At 47.0% G+C, this 24,050-nt stretch overlaps 1 protein-coding gene across 2 annotated transcripts in view; it reads left to right on the top strand.

Moving 5' to 3' along the window:
• The window catches only part of Smyd3 (SET and MYND domain containing 3), a 556,924-nt gene extending 556,305 nt beyond the window's left edge, over positions 1-619 (top strand). For both annotated transcript variants that reach the window (NM_001025762.1, XM_087581431.1), the window contains one exon: positions 303-619. In NM_001025762.1, coding sequence (NP_001020933.1) covers positions 303-404 — 102 coding nt within the window. In that variant the 3' untranslated portion in view covers positions 405-619. The remainder of the gene's footprint in view (positions 1-302) is intronic.
• Positions 620-24,050: the final 23,431 nt, after the last annotated feature.

Here is a 24,050-nt window from a genome sequence, read left to right as displayed (position 1 = left end):
CAAAATGGCCTTAGTGAGAATGATCAAATCCCTACACTAGCCACTCAACCCTGTGCATCCGTATAGTCACTGAAGATCATGTCTGCCCCAGGATGTCCAGTGTGGAGTCCACCTTCAAACACCCAGGCAGCACCCACACCGCCTGTATTCTGGCTTCGTGAACCACAGTGATGCCAGCTCCTTAAAGGCTGATTGCTCACCCATGGGCCATGGGAATCCTAGGTCATTGGGAAACGGCGAGAAGCCAGACAGGAGCTTGTCTGTTTTGAGGTCTTAATCTGTCTCCTGTCCTCTCTCTTTAGGCCTTTGACATTATGAAAGTGACCCACGGCCGCGAGCACAGCTTGATTGAAGATTTGATTCTTCTCCTGGAAGAATGTGATGCCAACATCAGAGCTTCCTAAGACACCCAGGAGGAGGGGAGGGCGGCGCACCCTTCATCGAAGGCCTTACCGAGGTCACACACGCTGTGATGTTTGTCGTGCGGACCTCCTGTAGAAGTCACCGATGTGTTTATGTGGGAAAATGTGTTTCTGTAGCATGTCGTGAGACGTCTCATTCGTGGTAGAGCAGAACCACGTGCTAACATCATAATAAATACAAAAGATGAGTCCAAAAATCCCACCGGCGACTTGGCTTTGCCTCCTCACGGGTGGTTTCGATGGTTAGGGTGTCAGCATTGGAAACAGGAACTTACCGAAAGAAGAATGGAATGAGAGGCAGAGGCAGGTGGATCTCTGTGAGTTCGAGGCCACTTTGGTCTACCCAGTGAATTCCAGGGCAGCCATGACCATGTAGAGAGACCCTGTCTCAGAAACAGAACAAAAATAGGGTAGGGTAAGTTCAGGTTTCCTCTGTGTGTGTGTGTGTGTGTGTGTGTGTGTGTGTGTGTGTGTGTGTGTATATATATATATATATATATATATATATATATATATATATATATATATATAAACGGATAAAAGTAGTCATTTTCACAAGTGTATGCCAAGGAGACTTTTTATTGTTGTACTTTTATCTTTATCGACGTGTCCTAATCGTACTTACTAATGTGGTCCACTGTGACATTTCTATATCTGGATACACGCATGTGGTGCACACCTATCATGGGGCAAATCTAGCCTCCGTTTATTTTTCTGCCTCCGTGGTTCACCATTTCCCACAGCCACCCACCATGATTTTCACACACAAAGGGAAGGTGCTTGTCTCTGTCCCTGGCTTATTTCCCTTTGTGTGACTTCCTCCAGCTCTGCGTATTCTGCTACGGCTGACAGAGTTCCACTCTACTGTATGGGATGACTAATGTCCCACTGTTTATATGTACTTCGTGCGTGCTGGTGAGCACCTAAGGTAGTTGCAGCCTTGGCTCTGATGAATGGTTTCACAGAACACATGGCGGGCAAGCATGTTTGTGGTTTACAGTTTGCCTTTGACATACGGGGATGGCTGGCCCCCATGATGGTACTCTTTTCACTTCTTAGATGAGCCTCCATACTGGCCGTTGACTTCCGGTTTTCCACGTTCACGGCAGCATTTGTTACGGGTTTTTCTTGCTTTGCTGTTGGCTTTAATCGTGTTTTAACTGGCACCCGTGGTATTTCCTCGCAGTTTCGATTTGCCTGATGACTGATGGTATTGATCGTACCTCATGTGTTTGTGGCTGTTTGGAACAGTTGCTCATTTTGTAATCAGATTCTTGCTTTTATAATTCCTTACATATTATAAATATACTATGTATTACGCATAGGAATCCTTCGTTGGGGGGATAGTTGGCAAACAATTCTCTAGTTCTGTAGGTTCCTCTGTTTCTTTGTATGCTGTACAGAACTCCAGTGTAATGGTTTGACTGTCCTCATTTCTGATTTCTTTGCTTTTATAATCGCACACAGCCACTGCTCACCGCATCTACGATACTCCATTGCCCTTGCCGACGTGCGTCTATGTAAGTTTCCAGTTCAGACCTTGCATTTGGTCTTTGGTTCATCGTGAGCTAAGATGCATTGGTCAGGAAAAGCCTCAGTTTCCGTCCCTTGCAAGTGGGTGTCTGCTTTCCCTGCACACTTTGCTGACGAGGCCAGCCTCACAGCCTGCACGGTTTGCGCACCTTTGTCAAAACGGAGCTGGTTCTAGGTGTGCAAGCTGACGTTTGGGCTCTCTGTTCATTCCCACGGGTCGCTTGATCTATGGCCGTGCTGTTTCTGCTATCGTGGCTCAGTAGAACGTCTTGAGATGAGTGTCCATGTCACCTCTGGCCTCGCTGCTTTTGCTCAAGATTATTTCGTCTGTTCTGAGTCTTTGGTGAAGAGGCAGAATTTGGAAACATTGTCTTTACTCCTCTGCGCTGAATAACTACATGTGTTATTTCTTATTGAATACCTCCCCAAACCAGAAGTCATCATCTCAAATCCTAGGACTAGGTCATTTGAGACATTACTAGAAAACAGTATACGTCTTACACAAAAAGAAAAAGATGCTGAGGTTAGCCCTTTGTATAAGTCTTTGTTGTACTTTATAATTCTTCCTGTGTGTTCAAGTTTTCTTAACCTTTTTTCCTGTAATCGCTCGACTCTGTGCTCTGGCATGCTGTTGGGTAGAGCGGAAAGCTCTGTTGCCCTGTAGTAAACTGTGTTCATCTTCACTCGCATTAGTCTGCCTTTCTCTGCTTCCGTTGTCTCTTCTATCTCCCAACCCCTCCCTCTGCTTTAGAAAAATAACAAAAATATTTCCCTTGACCAAGGAAGCTGAGCCTTGTACTGGTGCTGGAAGCAGTGTGGTCCTTCACGTTCCAGTGAGACTCTGGTAGCAAGTCAGGCCGGTGGGCCGCTGCAGAAGAGATGGGCCTTAGGTAGTAGGCCTCCGCCCACTCCTTGTGTCCCAAGGATACAGATGCAGGGTGTGAAGGCAGAACCCAGAACAGTATCCCTCACAGGGATGGAGGCAAACCACACGGTCAGAATGACACGTGGTTGTCAGAGCCCGAAGGGGTAGACCTTAAGTTGTAGCAAAGAAGGCTGACACCAGGAGGCTGGGACTCACCTGCCAGCCATCTGGTGCCATGGAAACAGTGAAGTGTGTAGGTGTCTTATGCACACCCGTGAGCTCTAGGACCCTTTCCTGAGGGTGCTTCTGCTCGTGCCCCAGGTCTCATGCAGCCAGCACATCCCTAAGGCAATGCGGTCTCAGCTAGCCACAGTAGCATATAGGTGGGCATTTGAGGGCTGTTCCACAAGTGAGGAGAGAAGCCTGAAGTCAGATGTACCAGATCCTACCCCCCCTGCCAGATTTGCTAAGTAACTCTGAGAAGACCCTGACCTCAGCCTTTTGAAAGGCCACGTCTACCCAATTCAACAAATATGTTTTAATTGATTCTGATGTTTTCAGGAAACGTGAACACAAAGTCAAAATAAAACTTAGATGACCTCCAAGTGTAGACTGAGAGAACTTGCATCAGTTAACTTACACTGTGTAACCAACAACCCCAGAACTTAGAGGCTCAACAGAACTCCATTTTAGCTCATACTGCTGTAGGTCAGCAGTTTGAGTCGGACATTTCTGGTTTGTCCCAAGACCAATTGGTTGTGAATCATTGCTGTCCTTGGTAGGTCACTTGCAGAATCAGAGCGACTTTAGATGATACAGTGCCTGGAGTTGGTTACACATCTATGCCCACATGCCAGGAGAGTTCCAAGATCAGTAAGTCAGTCAACTCCCAGCGAATCAGTGCTTTTCAAGCCTGTTTTCATCCCATTGGCTTTAGTCCCAACAGGGGAATGCCAGCCTCGAGTCAAGGTGTGGATGTGTTCCCACCTCTGTAGAAACAGCTACAGCCTCTTTGCAGTGGTATAGATGCAGAAGCGGGGAATGGTCCGTGCCATTCACCACAGCAGCCCTGAAACTTATTTTTATGTTATTGAACACTTAATGAATACAATGAAATATACACTCTGTAGTTCCAGAAACCAACCAGAATAATTTGCCATTCAGATCCAGATTCTTAGAACACCCCAGGGCCCATCGGTGCACTCTCTGGCATTCTCATCAAATGAAAAATAAACTTCCCACATTTTGGAAAGATGGTGGGTGTGGGGAACCAAGAGAGGGGGGACCAAGAGAAAGTTGCATTGTTCGTTTCCCTTTAATTCACTGGGGAAATGAAAGGCCCCAAGAAAAAGTCCAGGAGTAACTTCCATGGCCCATGAGCAGAGTCCGTGGATAGAATGCTGTGTTCGCCAGCTTTCTGAGTAAAATTTATCAGTCACTGATGATCCTGGATTAAGAGATTTGTCTTCACGCCTCCTAGAGAAAATCCGATGGGCTTTGAAATCCCTCTCTGCCAGCTAGCAGTGTTCGAGGGTGAAGGCGCCCTGCATGGGCCCAGTTTTAATACAAAGCAAACATTTAAGCAAAAGCAAACATTTGCCCAATAAAATTGCAGCAAAATAATTTTGGCAAAGAGGGAAACGGTCAGAGAACACAATTTAAAATCCGTGTCGCCAGCGGCTGAGGATTGATTGCGGCCCCAGCCTCCGTGAGGCCTTCTCATTAATCCGTAGTCATTGTAGCGGCAGGCTTTTCTCACGTCAGTAACTTGACGCCATTAGCCGCTCCTCTGGGATGAGAACACATTCAAACTGAAAATGAACACGCCGGGCATAATTTATAGCTGTGCCACATGAATGCCAAGAGTGTGGGGAGGAAGCTGTTTGGGAATCCATTCGTGGTGGCTACCCAGACCTGACTTCCTCTAAGCCAGAGCCAGATGGCTGCAAACCACAGACCCCCAGTTAGACTGGCTGCAGGGAGAGAGGGAAATTCCATACAGGAGCCAGATGTCTTGAAAATTCCCTCCTAGTCTAGCCAGTCAGGAGTAAAGGCAAGGATCCCATAGCAGAGCTCACTGGGGTTCATCAGGGACAGGACTCTGGACATTGTCTGTGAAACACTGAAATCCTCAGGGCAAGCAGTCACTGAAGGAAACCTCTGGGTGGCGTTGGACCCTCCTCTCCCCTGAGGTCTATAAGAGATCAAGCTGATGGAAGAAACCCAGTCCAGAAGCCTCCTTAACACTGGGGCTCTGTAAGCATCAGGGTAAAGACGCTCACAGCATGTTCACCACTAATTCTGAACAGCCACTTCTCCTCCTCTATGGTCACCTCAGAATCTCGGATCCTCCATTGCCCTTCTGCTCAGCTGCTGAATCTCCCTTCTCCTTGACCTAAGGAACACATCTATTCATCCCCTGAATTACACTTTAAGTCTCTCATTCATTCCCAGAGTTTCACAGGGTCCAGCATCATCCCTCAGCCGCTCGTGATGCCTCATTCCTCTCTTCTACTCTCTTCCTCCACCTCTCTCCCTCCTCCCGCCTCCTCCCCACCTCTTCCTCCTCCCTCAGAGCTGCAGATGTACCTCCCTCCATCGTACCTTCTTGAAACTCCTCTACTCAGAATCAGAATGGCTTCTCCATTGCTACCCTGGACCTAGTCCTGGCCCTGAGCTACTGAAATTTTGTTTTCAACTTTAATAAAGTGCACCCCTGAATAAACATAACCTGATACTCCAGGGGGACCAGCTTCCCAGTCCCAAAGGGCCCTGTGTGCATGCATGCATGCAAGAATGTCACTGTAGGCTATAACACTAGAAAAGAGACCATGAGAGGCGGAAATGGAGATTTGAGGGACTGTAGGGAGAGGTTAATAGCATATATGTGACATGAGAGGGGGCTCCGCTCTAAGTACATACAAAAACACCACAGGGAAGCCTGCTACTTTCTATGCCCATTGCAAACAAATGTTAATAGTAAATGTAGCGGCAGGAGAGATTGCTCAGCAGTTAAGAGCACCAGCTGCTCTTTCAGAGGACCCAGGTTCAATCCCCAGCATTTACAACAGCAGCTCACAACCGTTTGCAACTCCAGTTCTAGGAGATACGGTGCCCTCTTCTGACCATTGAGAGTGCCAGGCACTCACGTGGTGCACACACATACACGCGGGCAAATGCTTACACAAATAAACTAATTTTTAAAATTAATCGTTTTCTTTTCAAGTAAACGTAGACTTAAAACTGTAAGTCGTCCCTCGGAAACATCACGCCTGTGAATACTCCGAAGACGTGATCGTGTGGCTCTGTTTCTCTGCTGTTCTTCACGTCTGTGTTTTTGCTTAACTCGCTGGTAAATTGCCTCCATTTTACTGTCAGGTTTTATGGGCCTCTTTTAATTCCACCGCTCTCACTGTGGATTTACAAGAATTCTTGTTTATCCTTTAGTCACTAAAGGATTAAAAAGGAAAGGAGAAAACACTTTAGTTTAGTGGTTTTAAAAAATGTTGCCCTGTTCATCTTAGCTCAGTATATTATCTCTCTGAGGATATTAAAGACATGAGAGAACCTTGATTTCTTTTTCCTTGCTACGTATTTTTCTGTGGAAAAATACTTATCTTGCTTGTGCGAGGCTTTAGCTTCTGCCTCTATCCTTCCCCGTGTCTCTCTGTTTATGAGTTAAACCTGCTCTGTACTTCATGGCTTCCTGTTGGAGAACATGTGGTCCGGCAGTGGAGCTTTTCATCAAAACAATGAAAGGGTGGACACAGGTAATCTCTGAAACCTTGCAGGGGTCTAAAGGCAGTGGAGGAAAATCTAGGCTGATAAGAAGATGAGAGATTGGGGTTGGGGATTTAGCTCAGCGGTAGAGCGCTTGCCTAGCGAGCACAAGGCCCTGGGTTCGGTCCCCAGCTCCGAAGAAAAGAAAAAAAAAAAGAAGATGAGAGATTAGACGGGTGGCAGAGTGCCAAACTGTGTCCAAAGGCATTTGTCAGTGCTACAAACTTGGACATCAGAATGTCTTCTGGGAAAGGTTCAGCATCTCTGATTCGGTTCTTGAACTTGTGAGACAGCCAGACTAGAGGAGATCCTGTCCACATTGCACTCAGACCCCACACGGCTGGACATTTACTGTAAGGAGAAATGAACTGAACAGTGAATGAAAGTCAGGGGTGGCAAAGGACACCTGTGCCACTAGCACCTAAGGGCCAGGCTGTACCAACTTGCTGTCTAGACAGGCAAAGCTGGATTCATTCAGAGACTTCATGCTTCAAAGTGATTCAAAGTTGCCCTAAAGCAGCAGGCTTCCCAGGGCTCTGGGAGAAATGGATAGACAACCTCACACAAGCTTGCTACCACCCAGGCCTCAGGAAGCTCTGACGTCACTATTTAAGGTTACCAAATGGCCTTGCCATGGAAGTCAGGTTTTCAAGAGCAAAAGCAACTTGAATGAGAGACAAGAAAACAGACAGGAGAAACACTTTCACATACTGGAAATAACTAAACTATAGGATTCTGGAAACTAGAGAATAACTTCATATCATAAAGTGGGGAGGGGCTCATGAGCATCCACTCCGAGCTCAAGAACTATTGACAATGAATGTCCACAGGATGGGAGAGAGCTAGTTTTCATTGAGAATGGTTTCTGGTAGATCTATCATGCTCCAGATGGCGTACATCCAAGCACATGAGCAGCACAAGTCAAACTCAGTGGGAAGGAGGGGGAGTCTTGAAGTAGGAACAAGGAGGAGACATGGCAGAGGTGGATCTATGGGAAGTTAAGCAGGGAAGTGGGGTATGTGTCATGGTCAGATACATCATATGCATGCATGAAATTCTCAAAGAATTCATAAAATGTTAAACATTTTAAGTGGCATGCTATATTTGAATATGAACCATACAGAGTCTAGAGGTAAAAACTATTGCTGATATCAAAAGTGGCAATGAATATCCTAGTTAGGAAAGAAACAGGAAAGAAAAAGAAACAAGTGTGGACCAGAAAACAGTTTAAAAGTCATTCCTAGTTGGGAGAAAGGAGCATGTGGAAAGTATAGTAAACATGAGATGTGGGAGTTATATAAACAAGATCTAAGAACACCAAGAAAGAAGGGTGCAAGTACAGACACCAAGTTGAACACACCAGGTTGCAAATTCCTCCAATCCAACAAAAGCATTAACCCACAAATTCAGGGGTCTAGTGAGCCCCAAGCATGATGAGCGAAAAAGAAAACGAGAAAGGAAAAAATCTTAGAGATTTTTAAGAGGAGAAAATGAAGTCTGCTTTCAAACAGTTGCCAGATGATTCATAGAGTAACTTTCATCTGTATTACCACAAGTCAGAAGAAACAGTGATTTTCCAATGATGAACTGGTTCATGGACTATGATACCCTGCAAAACTATCTTTTGGCAGTTATAGCAGAATGAAAGCATTTAAAAGCATTAACTCCAGAGGAGTGAGTGAGTTATTTATTTATTTATAGTATAGAATAGAGTTTATTCAGGGCATGGGAAGGGGAGTTGAGATGTTAGTAGAAACAGAGAAAGGCAGAGAGAGGAGAGAGAGAGAGAGAGAGAGAGAGAGAGAGAGAGAGAGAAGAGGGGAAGGGAGGGGAGAGGAGAGGAGAGGAGAGGAGAGGAGAGGAGAGGAGAGGAGAGGAGAGGAGAGGAGAGGAGAGGAGAGGAGAGGAGAGAAGTAGGCTGACCGTGAGCACATGGAGAGGGGGTGGGTGAGAGGACAGAGTGGGAGCAAGAAGACAAGAGCAAGAGCCAAAAGAGTTATTATTAACAAACCCTAGCCTGGGGGAATGGGATGTGCCAGGGCTAGGAGTGAGTGTAGCTCAGTGGTAACGTGCTCACCTAGCATGCAAGGACCCTGGCTTCCATCATCACAGCTGCAGTCCATACCTACCATAAAGTATACACCATCACATGGTGGGAAAATGACTGTGGATGAAAGATCACTATTGTAAGAGTGAGTGAACAAGAGAACAGACAAGCAGCTGGCACTCCAAGCTATGTGAAGGGTCCTAACCCTGGTGGCACTACTTTCTACATATGGTTCTTTAACGATTAAGAGTGGTAGCTACTTCCTGTTGTTACCAAATTTTGGGTTACTTTTTTATTTAAAAGGTTATTGTTTTATCTATGTGTATGTGGTATGTGCATGCTTGTCTGTATGTGCTGCACATGCATGCAAGTGCCACTGAGGCCAAAAAGAAGGCATTAGAATTCCTCGAGCTGGAATTATAGGTGATTGTGAGCTGCCTGGTGTGGCTGAACAGGGGTCCTCTGCAAGAACAACACATGTTCTTAACCACTGAGCCATCTCTCCAGCACTCTGGGGTAACTCCCTGGCCTTCCTGTATTCTGTGCTCCCTCTGTTTTCTGGAATGTACTTTGACATAGGGAGTTAAAAATGTCAGTGCAGGGGCTGGGGATTTAGCTCAGTGGTAGAGCGCTTACCTAGGAAGCGCAAGGCCCTGGGTTCGGTCCCCAGCTCCGAAAAAAAGAACCAAAAAAAAAAATGTCAGTGCAAATGGGGAAAGAGTCATGGAGGACCCAACCCCAGGTGATGATCTACTGATGGTTGATAACTGCTGGAGGAGAGAATCTCTTTCCTTTGGGTGTGTCTACTGGCAGGTGGCTCATTCCCCAATGGGTGATCCTATACCCATGAGCATATGGGTAGCTCTAATTGGACTAAGTGGGTTGTTGTTAGTGATGATAAAACAACAACAACAACAACAACAATAAACAATAGTAATAATAAGTGGTATAAAATTGGGAGGGAGATGAGTTGGGAGACTACTAAGATGGTTTGGAAGAGAGAGTTGGGAGATACAACTAAGATAAATTGTATATGTGTAAGAAACTTTCAAGGAATAAATAAAAAGTACTCCTAAGTAGATCGTTCACATTGTTCCTAACCACACCACCACCTCTCCCCCAAATGCTTTCATGTTTCCAAAGCGAAACCCTGCCTCACTACACAGTAAATGTCCCCCACCCTGGACTTTGGTTTTCCTGTGCACTGCACATGCTATACCTCATCTGAAGTGAATCCAGACGACGCTCGTCTTCCTGCGCTTGCCTATTTTCACTCAGCACAGTGTCTTGGGGGGTTCAGCCATGTTGTATCACGTGTCATGGTTTCATTTCCAGGCCATATAATAGCACTTGTATGTATGCATCATGTTCCCCAGGTCCACTCACCCATCAGTGGACATGGGACAGTTGTGACAAGCACTGCGGCGAGCGGTGAGCACTGAGAAGGATTCCAGGTGAGTTTCTGTTTCCAGGTCTTTCGACCGAATACTGAGAGCTGGGATAGCTGGCCATGCAGTCAAGCCACATTTCCTTTTTAGATGAATCTTCATTTTGCTTTGCACAGCAGTCGAACTATTTTAGATCTATACCAGCAACGTACCAGGGTTCTCATCCCTCCATGTCATTGCCAACACTTGTTGGTTATCTTGGTTTCGCTTGAAGCAGGAGTTTAACTCTATAGCCCCAATTCCTAAGTAGCTGTCAATATAGCCATATGTCACCTACCAGAGGGCTTGTTGTTTTCTGGGGTCTTGTTTTGTTTTATTTACTCAATTGTAGTCACTCTTATGGATGTAAAATGGAATTTATTGTAGACTTGACTTCCATAATAATGAAGTAGACTTGACATCTAACCTACTTTGTAAAATTGGGAGTTAGTATAAGATTTTTTTTTCTAGGATATTCACGAGTTTTTGGTTCAAAAGGAGAAAAGCACCATAACCCAACAGGGGAGCCTGGGCAGGTGCATGACCTGCAGTCCCAGCTACATGGGAGGCTGAGTTGGACGGATAGCTTGAGCCTGGGATTTTAAGGCCAGCCTAGACAGCACAGAGGTTTCACAACTAAAAATCCAGTGGAGGGGATTATTTTAGGCTACTGTGCTGTGCTGGGGTTGTTATATTCACTGGGAAGGCTGTGCTCTGAGGCCCTGCAGGCTCCTGCTGAAGGAACATGAGAGGAAGACATCTCCCCTCCCTGTCTAGGGCACAGTGAAGCTCACTTCATACACAATGGCCGATGCCTCTGTACAGAGGGGGACTATTTGTCGTTGTCTCCATCCATCTCTCAGTTCAATGTGTTTCATGGGTCACATGATCTCCGATTACAAAGGTGACACTCAGGACGATTTTTATGGCAAATTGAATCCCAAATGACAACCCCCGAAGGGATCCGCATTAATAATGGGCCTTAAGAGCCTCCGCAGGGGGTCTGAGCTGGGTTCCAGGGCAATGAAAGGCAGTTGCTAATGTGCCATTTCAGGAAGACACACGTGTTATTAAGACACGAGCAGTCTTCTCCTTTCAGACAGGGATGTTCGTGTTACCGTAGACACCCACCGAATTGCAGAATAATGAAGACAGAATTGCTTCTGCTTGAATTGGGATTTCCCTGTGGCTGAGTTAAGAAGCATGACCCACCACCAGTGAATTGGAATGACTTTTTCCAAGGATCAGCCACTCTGATTGCTTTATTTATGCTCTGGGCCTTCCTGGGAGGTTTTCTTTGTCAACACAGGAAACAGTGCCCCGGGTACGTGTGTATGTGTATGTGTGTGTGTGTGTGTGTGTGTGTGTGTGTGTGTGTGTGAGCATGACTGGGTGGTGAACAGGTAAACTCTGTGACCATAACAAGTCTGCCCAGCAAATACTTCTCTAAGAGCTGTCAGGATTTGAATGCATCTGTACGGGGCAACATGGTGTTACAGGTTAGAAGGCACTGTCAGAGAAGGTAGAGCCTGAGTTTGTGAGATGGCTCAGTCAGTAAAGTTACCTTCCAGATAAGTCTGATGACCTGAATTCCATTCCTGGAAAACATGTGTGGGACAAGAGAACCAGCTCCTAAAAGTTGTCCTACTGTGTGCTACACCATGAGCCTGGGTTTGGAGGGACCCCCTTGTAAATTCTGTACCATGTGACACACGGTTGGTTTGAGGAACACTGACCCCAGCACATTGCACATTGCAAAACTGAGAAAGCAAAATGAAATAAACAAGACCCTCAAAGCAAGCAAATAAAGGAGAAAAGAAGGGGAAAAAGCGAAAGGAAGCTAACAAAAGTTGCACTGCCCGCACACAGTCAGGGAACTTCACTGCGGGTTTATGTTCTACATGCAGAACACATATTTTTAATTAACGTTAAAAATCAAACAATATCCAGTTCTTTGGTTTTCTCTTTTATGTTACTTTTTTCCCCCAAAATTTATTTTTTATCCACTTTACAACATTTACTCTGTATGTACAAGTGTACGTGTGCATAAACAAAACAAAAGGAAAGGCTACAGGACACCCTGCAGGAGTCAGTTCTTTGCAGGAGTAGGTTTCTGGGGATCAGACTCAGGTTGTCAGTCTTAGCAGCAAGTGCCCTCTGAGCCATCTTGCCAGCCCCTGGTTTGCATCAAAGATTTCTTTCTGTTCCCTGGCAGGTGAATGAATCAGCCATTGAAGAGGACCTTGAAGATCTGTCCTCCGCAGGATGAAGCACTAGAAACCGGGGAAGCATACAGTTCTCTGACCATCCAGAGTTTCCTGTGTAGCTGTGGATGCACATCCTGTCATGGGAAAGAGAAAGCACTGAGGGTGACCCATAATGGGTGGGTGTCTCCCCTACCCCCAGGACAAGGACAGTTGCAGCTGTGTTAGTTGTTTCTATTACTGAGCTAAATATCATGGCTGTCTTAGTTAGGGTTTCCATTGCTGCAATGAAACACCATGACCGAAAAGCAAGTTCGAGAGGAAAGGGTTTATTTAGCTTACACTTCCATATTGCTGTTCGTTGTTGAAGGAAGTCAGAACAGGAACTCAAACAGGGCAGGATCCTAGAGGCCGGAGCTGACGCAGAAGCCAAAAAGGAGTGCTACTTACTGGCTTGCTTCTAATGGCTTACTCAAGCTGTCTTCTTATAGGACCCAGAAACACTAGTCCAGGGATGGCACCAACCACAATGGGCTGGGCCCTCCTCCATTGACCAGTAATTGACAAGAAGCCTTACAGCTGGATCTCATGGAGGCGTTTCCTCAACTGAGGCTCCTTCCTCTCTGATGGCTCTAGCTTACAACAGGTTGATGCACAAAACCAGCCAGTACATGACCAAAGCCATTTTCAGGTTTTTGGTTTTATCAAAATGGGGACATCTGGTAGCAGGCACCCGAGGTCACATCCCAAAACACAACCAGGAAAGAGAGAGAAACACAAAATGGCTCAAGTCTTCAAACTCTCAGAACCTCCAGTGACAGGCCACACTTCCAAAGCCTCTCCAAACAGGGCCACCAACTGGGAGGCAAGCATTCAAATGCTATATACTATGAGGACATTTATCATTCAAACTGCCACTCTCTCTTATAGAGGGTCCTCACTGGAGGCCCCCAAAAGGAAGGGGTACCTGACTTACAAGCGGCAGGTGAAGGGTCAAATGAAGAACTGGATTGAACTTTGTCCCCTTCTAAATTCATTTGTTGAAGCACTAACCATAGATTCTTCCAGGTTTAACTTTGCTGGGAGAAGGGACTTTTAACGTTTAAATGCAATCTGGGCTAATAGCATGGGCCCTCTCCAATCTGGAGGGTATCCTTCTAAGCAGTAAAGGCCTGAGCACAAACACTGAATGTTGTGAGAAAGGACAGTGTGACAAGACAATAAGGAGATGGCCACTGCCAGTGAGTGCAGCGTGAGAGGAGCCCAGACCAACCAACGCCTTCATCCTGGACTTCCAGCCCCGGCACTACAGGTAAATCCATTTCTGCACTGCCTTTTTAAAGAATGAAAGCCCAATAAACTATATTAGACTGCATTATTTACTTCTGTGTATCTGTGAAAAGCACTAACCAAAAACATCTCAGAGAGGAACAGGTTTATTTCTTCTTATAGTTCATATTGAAGGGAAGTCAAGGCAGAACTCAAGGTGGGAACCTGGAGGCAGAACAAAGCAGAGACCATAGAGGGGACATTTCAGTCTGGCTTGTTCTCCATGGTTTCCTCAGCTTGTCTTATTACACAACCCAGAACCACTTACCTCCCCATGGGTATCACCACCTTCAGTGAGCTGGGCCCTCTCACACCAATCATCAATCAAGAGAATGCCCCAAGCCTACAAGCCAGTTTAATGGAGGCATTTTCCCAACTGAAGTCCCCTCTTCCCAGATGACCGTGAAGAAATAAAAATAAAAATTGACAAGTGAACAGACTCACACTGACCCCTCTATCTATTTGGATACTTTTTTTAAATCCTCAAAATTATAGAAAAGTTACAAATAAAAGACATCTTTTCCCCTCAACTTTTTGAATAAGTTGCTGGGCTGCTTCAAGTTCCATGGGGTTTCCTACGGGCCAGTCAAGGACTCCAGATGAGCCAAATGGCCAAGGCTTAGCCCAGGGAATTGATGCAAATTCTTTGGGGAGAAATGAAAGTGCAGGGTACTGAGGAATAGGGGCTCGGGGATACAGGAGGAGTAAGGAGGTCCTGTGATACCTTGTCCCATCTCTGCCAAACACTTGCAACCTTGGAGAAATCACCTCCATGCTCTGAGGAGTTGAGTCTCAGCTCCTTCCCACTGGACCACTTGTGATTTTATATCTCAGGGGCTTTATTTGTTCATTTCTTTGAGACAAGGTCTCGTGTAGCTGAAGGTGGATGTGGACTCACTGTGTACCCAACGATGACCTGAAGTTCTTTCTGCCTACACCTGGGAGGAATGGGGTTTCAGGCACATAGCACCATGCCTGGTTTCTGTGGTGCTGTGAGTGGAACTCAGGGCTTCGTGGATGCTAGGAAAGCAGCCACAGCCCATCCTGTCTACCATAGGATTGAGGGTAAAACCTCTTCAGTCTATTGGAACCTCCAGTTTGACTGCTCTCCTCTACACCATGGCTCCGTCTCTCACCCTTTGATAGCTTCCTCCAGTCCCTATAGGCCTGTCTCTTCCTCCACATGCTTGGGAAGCTTCATCCCTTCTCCCAGACCTGTCCTCCACGCCCTCTGTGCTGCTGGGCCCCTGCCCCACCCCTGGAAATGAGCCCATGAAATTGCTGTTTCTTATTTAGCACTCTCCTCCATGGCTCCAGGCCTTTGGAGAAGGAGCCTGGGTCTTCCCCCTCAGTCACCACAGGTATTGACTCCAAGGGGCTCCGAGCAGGTCATCAGTGGATACATATTCTTTAAGCGGTGGACACCAGATGAGTCTCTATGAGTATTTGAAGAATGACCCTGCCTCTGAGATACTCTCAGGCCAGTAGGGGACAGGTGACACCCAGTCCACATGATGGCAGGGGATTGCTAAGGGGGTAAGCCAAGGTGGCCAAACGCAGGGCTTTGTCATCACCGCTGTGCCTCACCCAGGGGTAGGAACCGAAAACTTCTTCGGCCCAATAAGAGTTTGAACAGTGTCTGTCCCATTCATTCACTGTTGATTCTTCACTTCCGGGATATTGTCTGACACACTGCAGGGATCGCTAACCCTTGAGCAATGAGTGAAAGCACATCCCCCTCCTGCTGTTTCCAAAGCTCCCTCCCACCCCCTCCCTCCCTCCCTCTCATCCCCCTCCCTCCCTCTCACTCTCCCTTCACTAGCTCCAGCTAGCACTTCTAGGCGCCAAAGCTCAGGATCAAAGACTGAGCAAGTCAGAGCCTCCACCCCAGAGTCCCCCTCACCCCCTCATAAGTCTTCCCTCAAAGGCACAGGTCAGCTGAAGCCGGGCCAGGCAGGATATGACTGGGGATCAGCTGCCCTCAGGACCTATTTATGCTCCTGTCAGCTCAAACAGGGCTCCTGCGTTTTCACTTCGCTATTCTTAAGAAGCTTCGTGGGTTTTAATAAGGACCTTAGAGACACCCTCCTTTGCAAGCAAAAGAGCAATTCAGGTGCAGTAATTAGGGGCCGTGCAGTGGCCATGCAGGTGGAGGGTCCTAATGAGGGCTCTCCTTTTGTCCCCCCTTCCTTTCTGGGCTCTCCCAGGGGGAGTTTTTACTACAGAAAGAGCAGGTTCACTGTCAGGGAAGGGAAGTCCTGTATTAGTCAAGGGTCCCCAGAGAAGCACAACCAATAGAATGCATATGTACAGAGCAGGGAGACAGTGGCTCTGCACTTAATAAATAGACTTAGTCAGGGACAGGCCATGGCCCAGAGGCTGGGATGCCAGTCAGTGACCAAACAGGTGCTTATCCTGGGCAAGGTCTAGGCCTCCATCTCCAGCAGCGCACAAATAAAGAAAATGACAGCAGGAGATTGTCCCCAACCCTGAGACAGACAAAGATGGAGGCAACAGGGATTGGGGGCGTCATACCACTGATGACTGCAAACACTCTGTCACAGAAACCAATGCTCTTTCTCCTCCCAGAGCCCCCTGAGTCTTAGTCATTCCCATGGCTAGGAAAACAGTTATCTGGGGTTAGAACTGGCATGAATGGCCTTTCTGTGTTATAGGAAGCCCCGAGGTTTCTGAAGCTGTGGCTTCTCCAGCTCTTGTGGCTCTGACATACACACTTCCTTTTCAAATGTTTCATAAAGCAGTCCTACACCCCATGTCAAGCCTGTAACCCTGATGTTGAATAGGTGGCAAGGGATAGGAGGTCAGTATAAGGGGGTGTACTCTCCATCCCTGACCACTGGTCATGCCCAGGGAGAGAGGGGGTCAAATAAGAATGAGGAGTTTCACCTACGTCAGCATTTCAGGATTCTAGAAGGGGAAATTCACAACACAGGAACCCAGGGGTGGTGGAAAACTTTGGTGATGATAAATCCATATTTCTCGGAGAGTAGTAATAGACTCAACCCAGGCCAAACTTCTTAGGCAGGACTCTTCTCCTCCCCCAAGAGTCAGAACATCCCTTCTCAGGAGCAGCAACAATCCTAGGACTGCCTTTGCTCATCAGACTTGGATGTTGCCACACAAGGGACTCCCACACCTCTTCATTCTCTCTCAGGTTTGCACCAAATATTGATTTGAAACTGCATGTGCGTAGGGTGGAACATTCTAAAGTGAGCCGAGGCAAACACTAGCAATGTTTACCTGGGTGCCTATAACCCTGTCCACTCAATGCTGCCATTTCTGTCTGCTTGGTGGGGACCCAGAGATGAGGTCCCAAGCTGGGGCAGAGCATACTCACCTCACCTTGTTTCCCCAAACACCTTCCTTCTACCTCAGGGAACCCCAGGTTTATTCCTTGAGTGAAGAGCTACCCTTTCTGTTCTCGGACAGACGGATGCGAATTGGCACCAGGGGTAAAGGCCACAACTTATCATACAAAGTATGAGGTCATGTTTTTTCATGCTGTTGAGGAAAACAGAAAGGTGGGACCCATCTCGTGTGGTGAGGAGGTGAGGATGTGTAACTCTATCGCGTCCTGTCACTCAGCCACTGGGACAAGCGGGGTTAGGAGGACAAGCAGGGTAGAAGGAACAGGTAGACCTTGAGCAGGTCCCGAAGGTTCTCTCCAGCTTGGAGCTTAACCGGGAAGAACAGTGGCTTTACAGTGTGACTCAACCAAACAAAACAAATAACCGTGCTAACTTTGAGCCACTCTTTAGAAATGGCTCTGAAGACAGGACCTAGAACCCTTGACTCCAGATTGATAGCAGGAGTTAGCATCGGTAAGCATTGGTGCAAGAGCCCTAACCCTGACCCTGACCCTAACCCTAATCCAAAACAAAGCCCTAACCCTGACCCTGACCCTGACCCTGACCCTAACCCTAATCCAAAACAAAGCCCTAACCCTGACCCTGACCCTGACCTTGACCCTAACCCTGACCCAGACCCAGACCCTGACCCTGACCCTGACCCTAACCCTAACCCTAACCCTAACCAAGACCCTAACCCTAACCCTAATCCAAAACAAAGCCCTAACCCTAACCTTAACCCTAACCCTAACCCAGACCCTAACCCTAACCCCTAACCCCTAACCCTAACCTTAACCCTAACCCTAACCCTAATCGAAAACAAAGCCCTAACCCTAACCCTAACCTTAACCCTAATCTAAAACAAAGCCCTAACCCTAACCCTAACCCTAACCCTAACCTTAATATAAACACAAAGCAAAAGCCAACCCTAACCCTAACCCTGATCCAAAACAAAGCCCTAACCCCAACCTTAACCCAAATCTTAACCACCCTTAATGGTAACTCTAACAGAAAATCTAATCCTAATCCAAACTCTAACCCTAACCAAACACAAATCCTAATCTTAACTCTGACCCTGACCCTAACCTTAACATAATCACAAAGCAAAAGCCAACCCTAACCCTGACCCTAACCCTGACACTGACCCTGACCCTAACACTAACCCTGACCCCTGACCCTGACCCTAACCCTAGCCATAATTGTAAACCCAACCTTAAACTTAAACCAAATCCTAACCATAATCCTGACCCTGACCTAACCCTGTCTACATGCCTGAAGTCCCTACAGAGAACCTTCAGGTTTCGCTGCTGCCGGAGTTTAGATATTAAGTGCCACTCCTAGGTCTGTGAGATAAGGGCTTGGTCCCCAACCTGGCACTCTTAGGGAACCTTGTGGAAGGTTCCCTTGCATGTGTGGAGACCAGAGGCCCAGGAGTCCTTCCTCAGGAAACCTGTCTCCCTCTTGCTTCTGTGCCCTCCCCGCTCCATAGTACAGTAACTATCTGACCTCGCAACAGTGCTTTTGTGTTTCTACTGTTTATAAATGATGCATATTGCTGTCAACACAGCAGAAAATTAATAAACAGATACTGTCCTCTTAGACCCTGCCCTGGACAGACCATGAGCTAAAATAAACCGTTCTTCCCTAGGTTGCTTCTGACAGATTCATGGTCACACACAGGAAACAAATGGAAGGAGGCTGGAGAGATAGATGGCCGGTCAGTAAAGTGCTGGCCACACAGGCGTGAGAACCTGTCTGACCCCCAGAACCAACCCACGCTTTAAAAGAGCCAGGTGTGGTGGTATGTGCTTATAAAGGGAGCAATGGGGAGGTGGAGGCAGGTGGATTCCCACGGCTTGCTGGATGGGCTAGTCTAACCAGCAAGTTCTAGGCCAAAACAAAACAAAACAAAAAACAAAACAAAACAAAAAGAAATCGTGACTCAAAAAGTAAACACCATTTAAGGTTGACCTCTGGCTTCCACATTGAGGTCACACACATGTACCCCATACACAGACACAGACAAGACACATAAAAACAGGCACACAAACACACAGAGACACACACACACAAACACACAGACATAGACACACAGACACATATGAATTGGAAACCCAAGGCTTCTTTGGAAAGTCTGTTGTGTTGGATGGCGTTTTGCTGAGGCAAACGCGTAAAGAGGTGTTTTCCTGAAGTGGACACAGGTGAATGACTAAAGCAGACCCAAGAAGGAACATTGCACTGAAGCAAACACAGGTGAAAGGATGTTCTGCTAAAGCAAACACTTGAAAGGACACGTGATGAAGGATTCTTCGATAAAGACACGCATGTATGTATTAGTCCGCCTTACGTTTCGTAGTTGAGCTGCATTTGTCCTGACACCGTGGAGAAAACCCGCATCAAAAACCCTCTGGCGGTGTGCTGCAGTTTCTTGCCACTTCTGCAGACTCACGCTGATTGGCAGGATGATGTAAGCTGAGGCAGGACACGTGGAGGACATATGATGTTTGGAGAGAGTATAAAAAGGACTCCACGGAGTGGGAGTGAGGGGGAGCTTGGCTTGCTGTTAGAACTAGCTGTACTACACTTGTGGGTCTCACGTCTTCACTCTCCTGAGAGAGGCACAGTCAAGAACTTCTCTCCTGGTGTCCCCGCTGGTCCCTCCTGCTGACTCGAGCAGAGCCTGAGACCTGGCTGTCTTTGCTACATTGTGCCCCTGGTGCTGATTCCTATTTGCAATCCTGATTCTACCAAACTGGACTTGCTGGTGTATCCGTGAAATACTGACACGTGGATCGAGCTGCCACTGCTGATCTGTGAGCTGACCTGTGAACTGAACTGCTGGTTTCCTGACGACTCAGATGGGATTTGCTCCAAAGAACCATTTCTAAACAGGTAAACAGGTCTACTTGCCCCCACCATCCTTTCTTTCCCACTACCTCTGGTGGGTGGTAGGCTAAAAGGGAGGTGAAAGAGTTTAAGAACCATCATTAAGAGAGAGCTTTGAAAAATTAAAGTTACATACACACACACACACACACACACACACACACACACACACACACACACACTATGGATACCAATCCCAGAGACCATGTCGGTACAAGAGACAAAGACAACTTGCTCCGGTGACCACAGCCATTTTCCTCATCAACCCCCCGATGTGAACTGAAGACAAGCTGAGATGAGAGGCCACCCCTCACCCCTGTGGAACTGAGAGATGGGGGTCTTAATGGTGGAACGAGAGGACTGGGCAATCCCCTCCATGACCTGCGTTCTCTGTTCTCCCAAGGGAGTGATCGGCACACAGCATCACTCCTTGAGCTTCTAGAGAAGATGTTACCACTAAAAACCCTGATTTTTTTCCTTGAAACCATGGGTTCTTCTGTAACGACCCATAGGAAGCTCAGGGAGGTTTTGTCTAAGAAGTTGTCAGCAGCGATAGGGATGCAGCGTATTCCTGGGCAGAAGCAAGAGCGGTGTTTGTTTGGTGGCCAGGCTCAAGCCACATGCAATCCCACCGCACACACCCTGGTCTGGTGTGGCACTAGAAATACGGAACTGAGGGAGACTCTAACGCCGTGCTAGCTGACTCTCTGCGACAAGGGACAGAGGACCATTTCCGAGATTCTGTGACAGCCCTCACCTCCATCCATCCCTGCCCGGGTCTCTGACTTGTATAGTATAGACCCATAAGGAGACTAGATAGGTGAGCCCCAGAGGCGCCATTGGGCCTAGAGTCCCTTAGGCTAGGGTAGGGCTTTAGTACAGTGACCCACCTTAGTCCTTGAATGCCAGTCCCCTTGAGTATAAAAAGACCTACTGGGTAGAGAAGGAAGCACGACTCTGGGTAGAATAAAAGTGAACATTTAATGCCACCATAGTTTGATTCTTTTAAACACCAGATTTTTTTTTTTTACAACATTTTATACCTCATATGCCACAAAGTCAGAGACCGTAGCCAGCGAACAACATCTTCACACCAGGGAACCGCACACAGTTTAATGGTTTCATGTCACCAGTTGACGAGAACTATAGAATTCAATTCTTCTCTGGACTGTTCTCCAGACAATCTGTTCCTATTTACCGTGATCAAGCCAACAGCTAACTTTTATATAGTTATGTAAAAGCCCATACACAAAACCCAGCCTGCAAAACAGGCTGTTGGGGACCTGCCCGAGGCAGAAGAGTTAAAATTTTGACTATTGAACAAACGACTCGTGTTTTAAAAAGTTAACAGCAAACACTTGTGAGCTAAGAACTTCGTTTTGAAAACAGCACCAATCCTCTACCCAGTTCGACAGTGAATTTGAAACAATGACGGCAAATGCCACCATCCCATCGAGTCTGAAAATGAAGGCTTATGGACTTGTGGCGTTGCCGATTCTGATGCAAATCAATGCACTCGGGCAGGCCTTGTCTCCAGTTTCCCAATGGGCCCGTTTCTACAGATAAGCATATCGCTATATACATACATACATCACCCGTTATGGGCTCTCATAGCCAAAGCTGGAAGAACCACACAATGTCCTCCATATACAACTTAGAAAATCCGAGGTCCAGAAGAGTTGGTGGTGTGCCCCAGGCCACAGATAGGTCTACTGTAAAAGGGGAATTAGGACTCGGAGTTTCCATGCTACGTTCATCTGTGTTGCACAGCCCCTGTACAAACACACCCACGTATGTGCACACACTGGCCCACAGGAGCAGCACATGTTCATGTACACACCCTGGGTGAAAGGTGCTCTAACAGGGACAGTCCAGGTGGCTGGGCTCATGCCCCAGTTCTGCTGTGAGACTGTTCTGTGAACCTGGCCAGGCAGTGACTATGCATGTCAACTTCTTCGTCTACAGATGATCCTCCCTTACCTCTGGAGAGGGTTTCTGATTTCTTCAGAGCACGTCCCACCAGTTACCCTATTTCCTTCCTTTTCTGTGATCCTAGGAGGGTAGCTTTTATGACCTTCCTACAACCGTCTACAGGGGGCCCAGTGAAATGCAGTGACCCACCCAAGGTTCACAGCTCGTGGTGGTGCAGATATGGCCCCAGCTCCCTGCTTCCCGGCTCCAGGCTTTTCCTCCTAGCTCTGGTTGCTCCTCGAATGAGACCTAGCCCAAGCCCCTTCCACCTCTCAGGGGACACACACCATAAGTATCATGGGATGTATGACTCACTAAAGTGCTTTGGTTTCTTAAGAACAGATAGCTACAACATCTATCCATGGTGAGGACCACTTGGGGGTCTTGGGGATGAGTAGAACTTAATACTGTCAGACTTTCCTCAGGGGCTGAGTGGAGACCCAGTTGGAGGAGCCTGGATCCTTTGTTATGAAGGCTTGTGGAACCTGATTTCCAAGTTGACCGCCATGCCAACTTGAAAGGGAGAGCTTTGTCTTAGTCCCATTGCTTGCTGGAGGGACAGCTGAGATTCAGAGCAAAGTTCTGCACTCTGAGGATGAGATCCCACACCTGTCTGTGTCCTTCTGCTCTTCCCTGGCCCATGTCTCTGCTAATAGACTTTGCTGGAGTGAAAAAAAAAAACAACAGAAGAAAAAGACAAAACACGGACTGAGCAAACACAGAACACATGGAGGGCGTTCCTGACTATGACCCATCAATAGATCTAGGAACACAAGTGGTGCGACAGGACAACATTCTGAGGTGACAAATCAATGATGTCTCTTTAAGTCAAGCCTGGCAGTGTAGGAGGCTGGCAGTGTGGGGAAAGGCGGCAGGAGACTCTGTACATAAAGCAGACTCTGGGATTGACATGCCAAGTTCCCTGGGACACCAGTAATGGTTGTATGTGGAGAATATTAAGCCCTTCCCACAGTGCCACACTATGCCCAACGTTGTGGTATCCCCTCAGGTTTTGCAAAGGGCCACCCCAACGTAGAATGTGTTTGTTGTTTAGGAATGGATAAATTAACTCTTAGAAATTTTCAAAACTTTTTTTTTTTTGGAGAGGATATATTGGATTTAAGAAAGTTTCCTGGGTTATAAACCTGCTTTTATTCTTACGGAAATAATGCAGTTTGTCATTCAGAAATATATTCTGTCTGACACATCAGGAGGATGGCTAAACAGTACAATTCATGAATTTTTACAAATAGCTCTGAAATGTTGTAAAGAGGTTACAGACGCCGTCCAGGAGAGTGGTAATCTCTATACGGTGGAAGAACGCTATATTTCTATCACTTGGGAAAAAATTTAGAACCATTTACCAAGCATGTCTGTGAAACTTGCCTTCAGCTGTTTAACTTGGCACAGAGAAGAGCAGGGGGCTGTGTTGGCCTTTCCCACTGCCACACATGTGTTAGCACTAAGCACACCCCTTTCGATGAGGAAACCTGGGCCGAATCTGGGCAGTGGCAGGGAGACAGTAAAGACGAGGACCGTGGATGGCTTAGTCAGCATCAACTCACAGAACCCTGGGTTTTCAACATGTATCTAACAGACCCTGGCTTTGGGTTTTAAAGATAAACCACCCTAAAAGGGAGGAAATGTTTTTGCATATGTCCCAAGGAAAGAACAACATTCAGGAAATCTGTTTTCGATTTTGGAAAGAAATCGTTTTTAGTAATTTCTTTTACAGACTTGAATTCTTGGTGGAATAAGGAAACCCAAAGAACTCTGTTCAAATCAGCAAAGGCCATGTTTGCACTGAGCAAATTGTGGGCTCTTACCAACCTCACCTTCTCCACCAGGAAGTCAAGGGCAGATGGCAGGCTTGAAATACAAAGCTCTGAGGAAGGCACATGAATGAACCCTAATCCATAAGGAGCATGAGACTCTGAAGGCCAGAGAAGCCGGATGTTCCCCAAGGATGTGAGATCCCCACCCACACGGCAGATGCTTTCCTTGCTCAAAGATTGACTGGAACTCCTTGCAGTGAGCACAATCTGAGTGTTAGATCCTTTTAAAGCACCTCCTTACAGAGGATGCAAGCTCCTTCCTGGATGTTAGACCCCCCAGCTTAAAGCTGATTTGTGGCAAATGGGACCTGGTTCCCACTGGATGAGCATCCCTGCTGCCCACCCTTTGCCCCATTTCCTGGTGCTGTGTGGTGTTCCGTACA

This window comes from Rattus norvegicus, chromosome 13 (genome assembly GCF_021556685.1).
Source record: "Rattus norvegicus strain SHRSP/BbbUtx chromosome 13, alternate assembly SHRSP_T2T, whole genome shotgun sequence".
Lineage (NCBI taxonomy): Eukaryota > Metazoa > Chordata > Mammalia > Rodentia > Muridae > Rattus > Rattus norvegicus.
The sequence above is the reverse complement of the archived record's forward strand: the minus strand, read 5'-3'. Positions and strand labels throughout refer to the sequence as shown.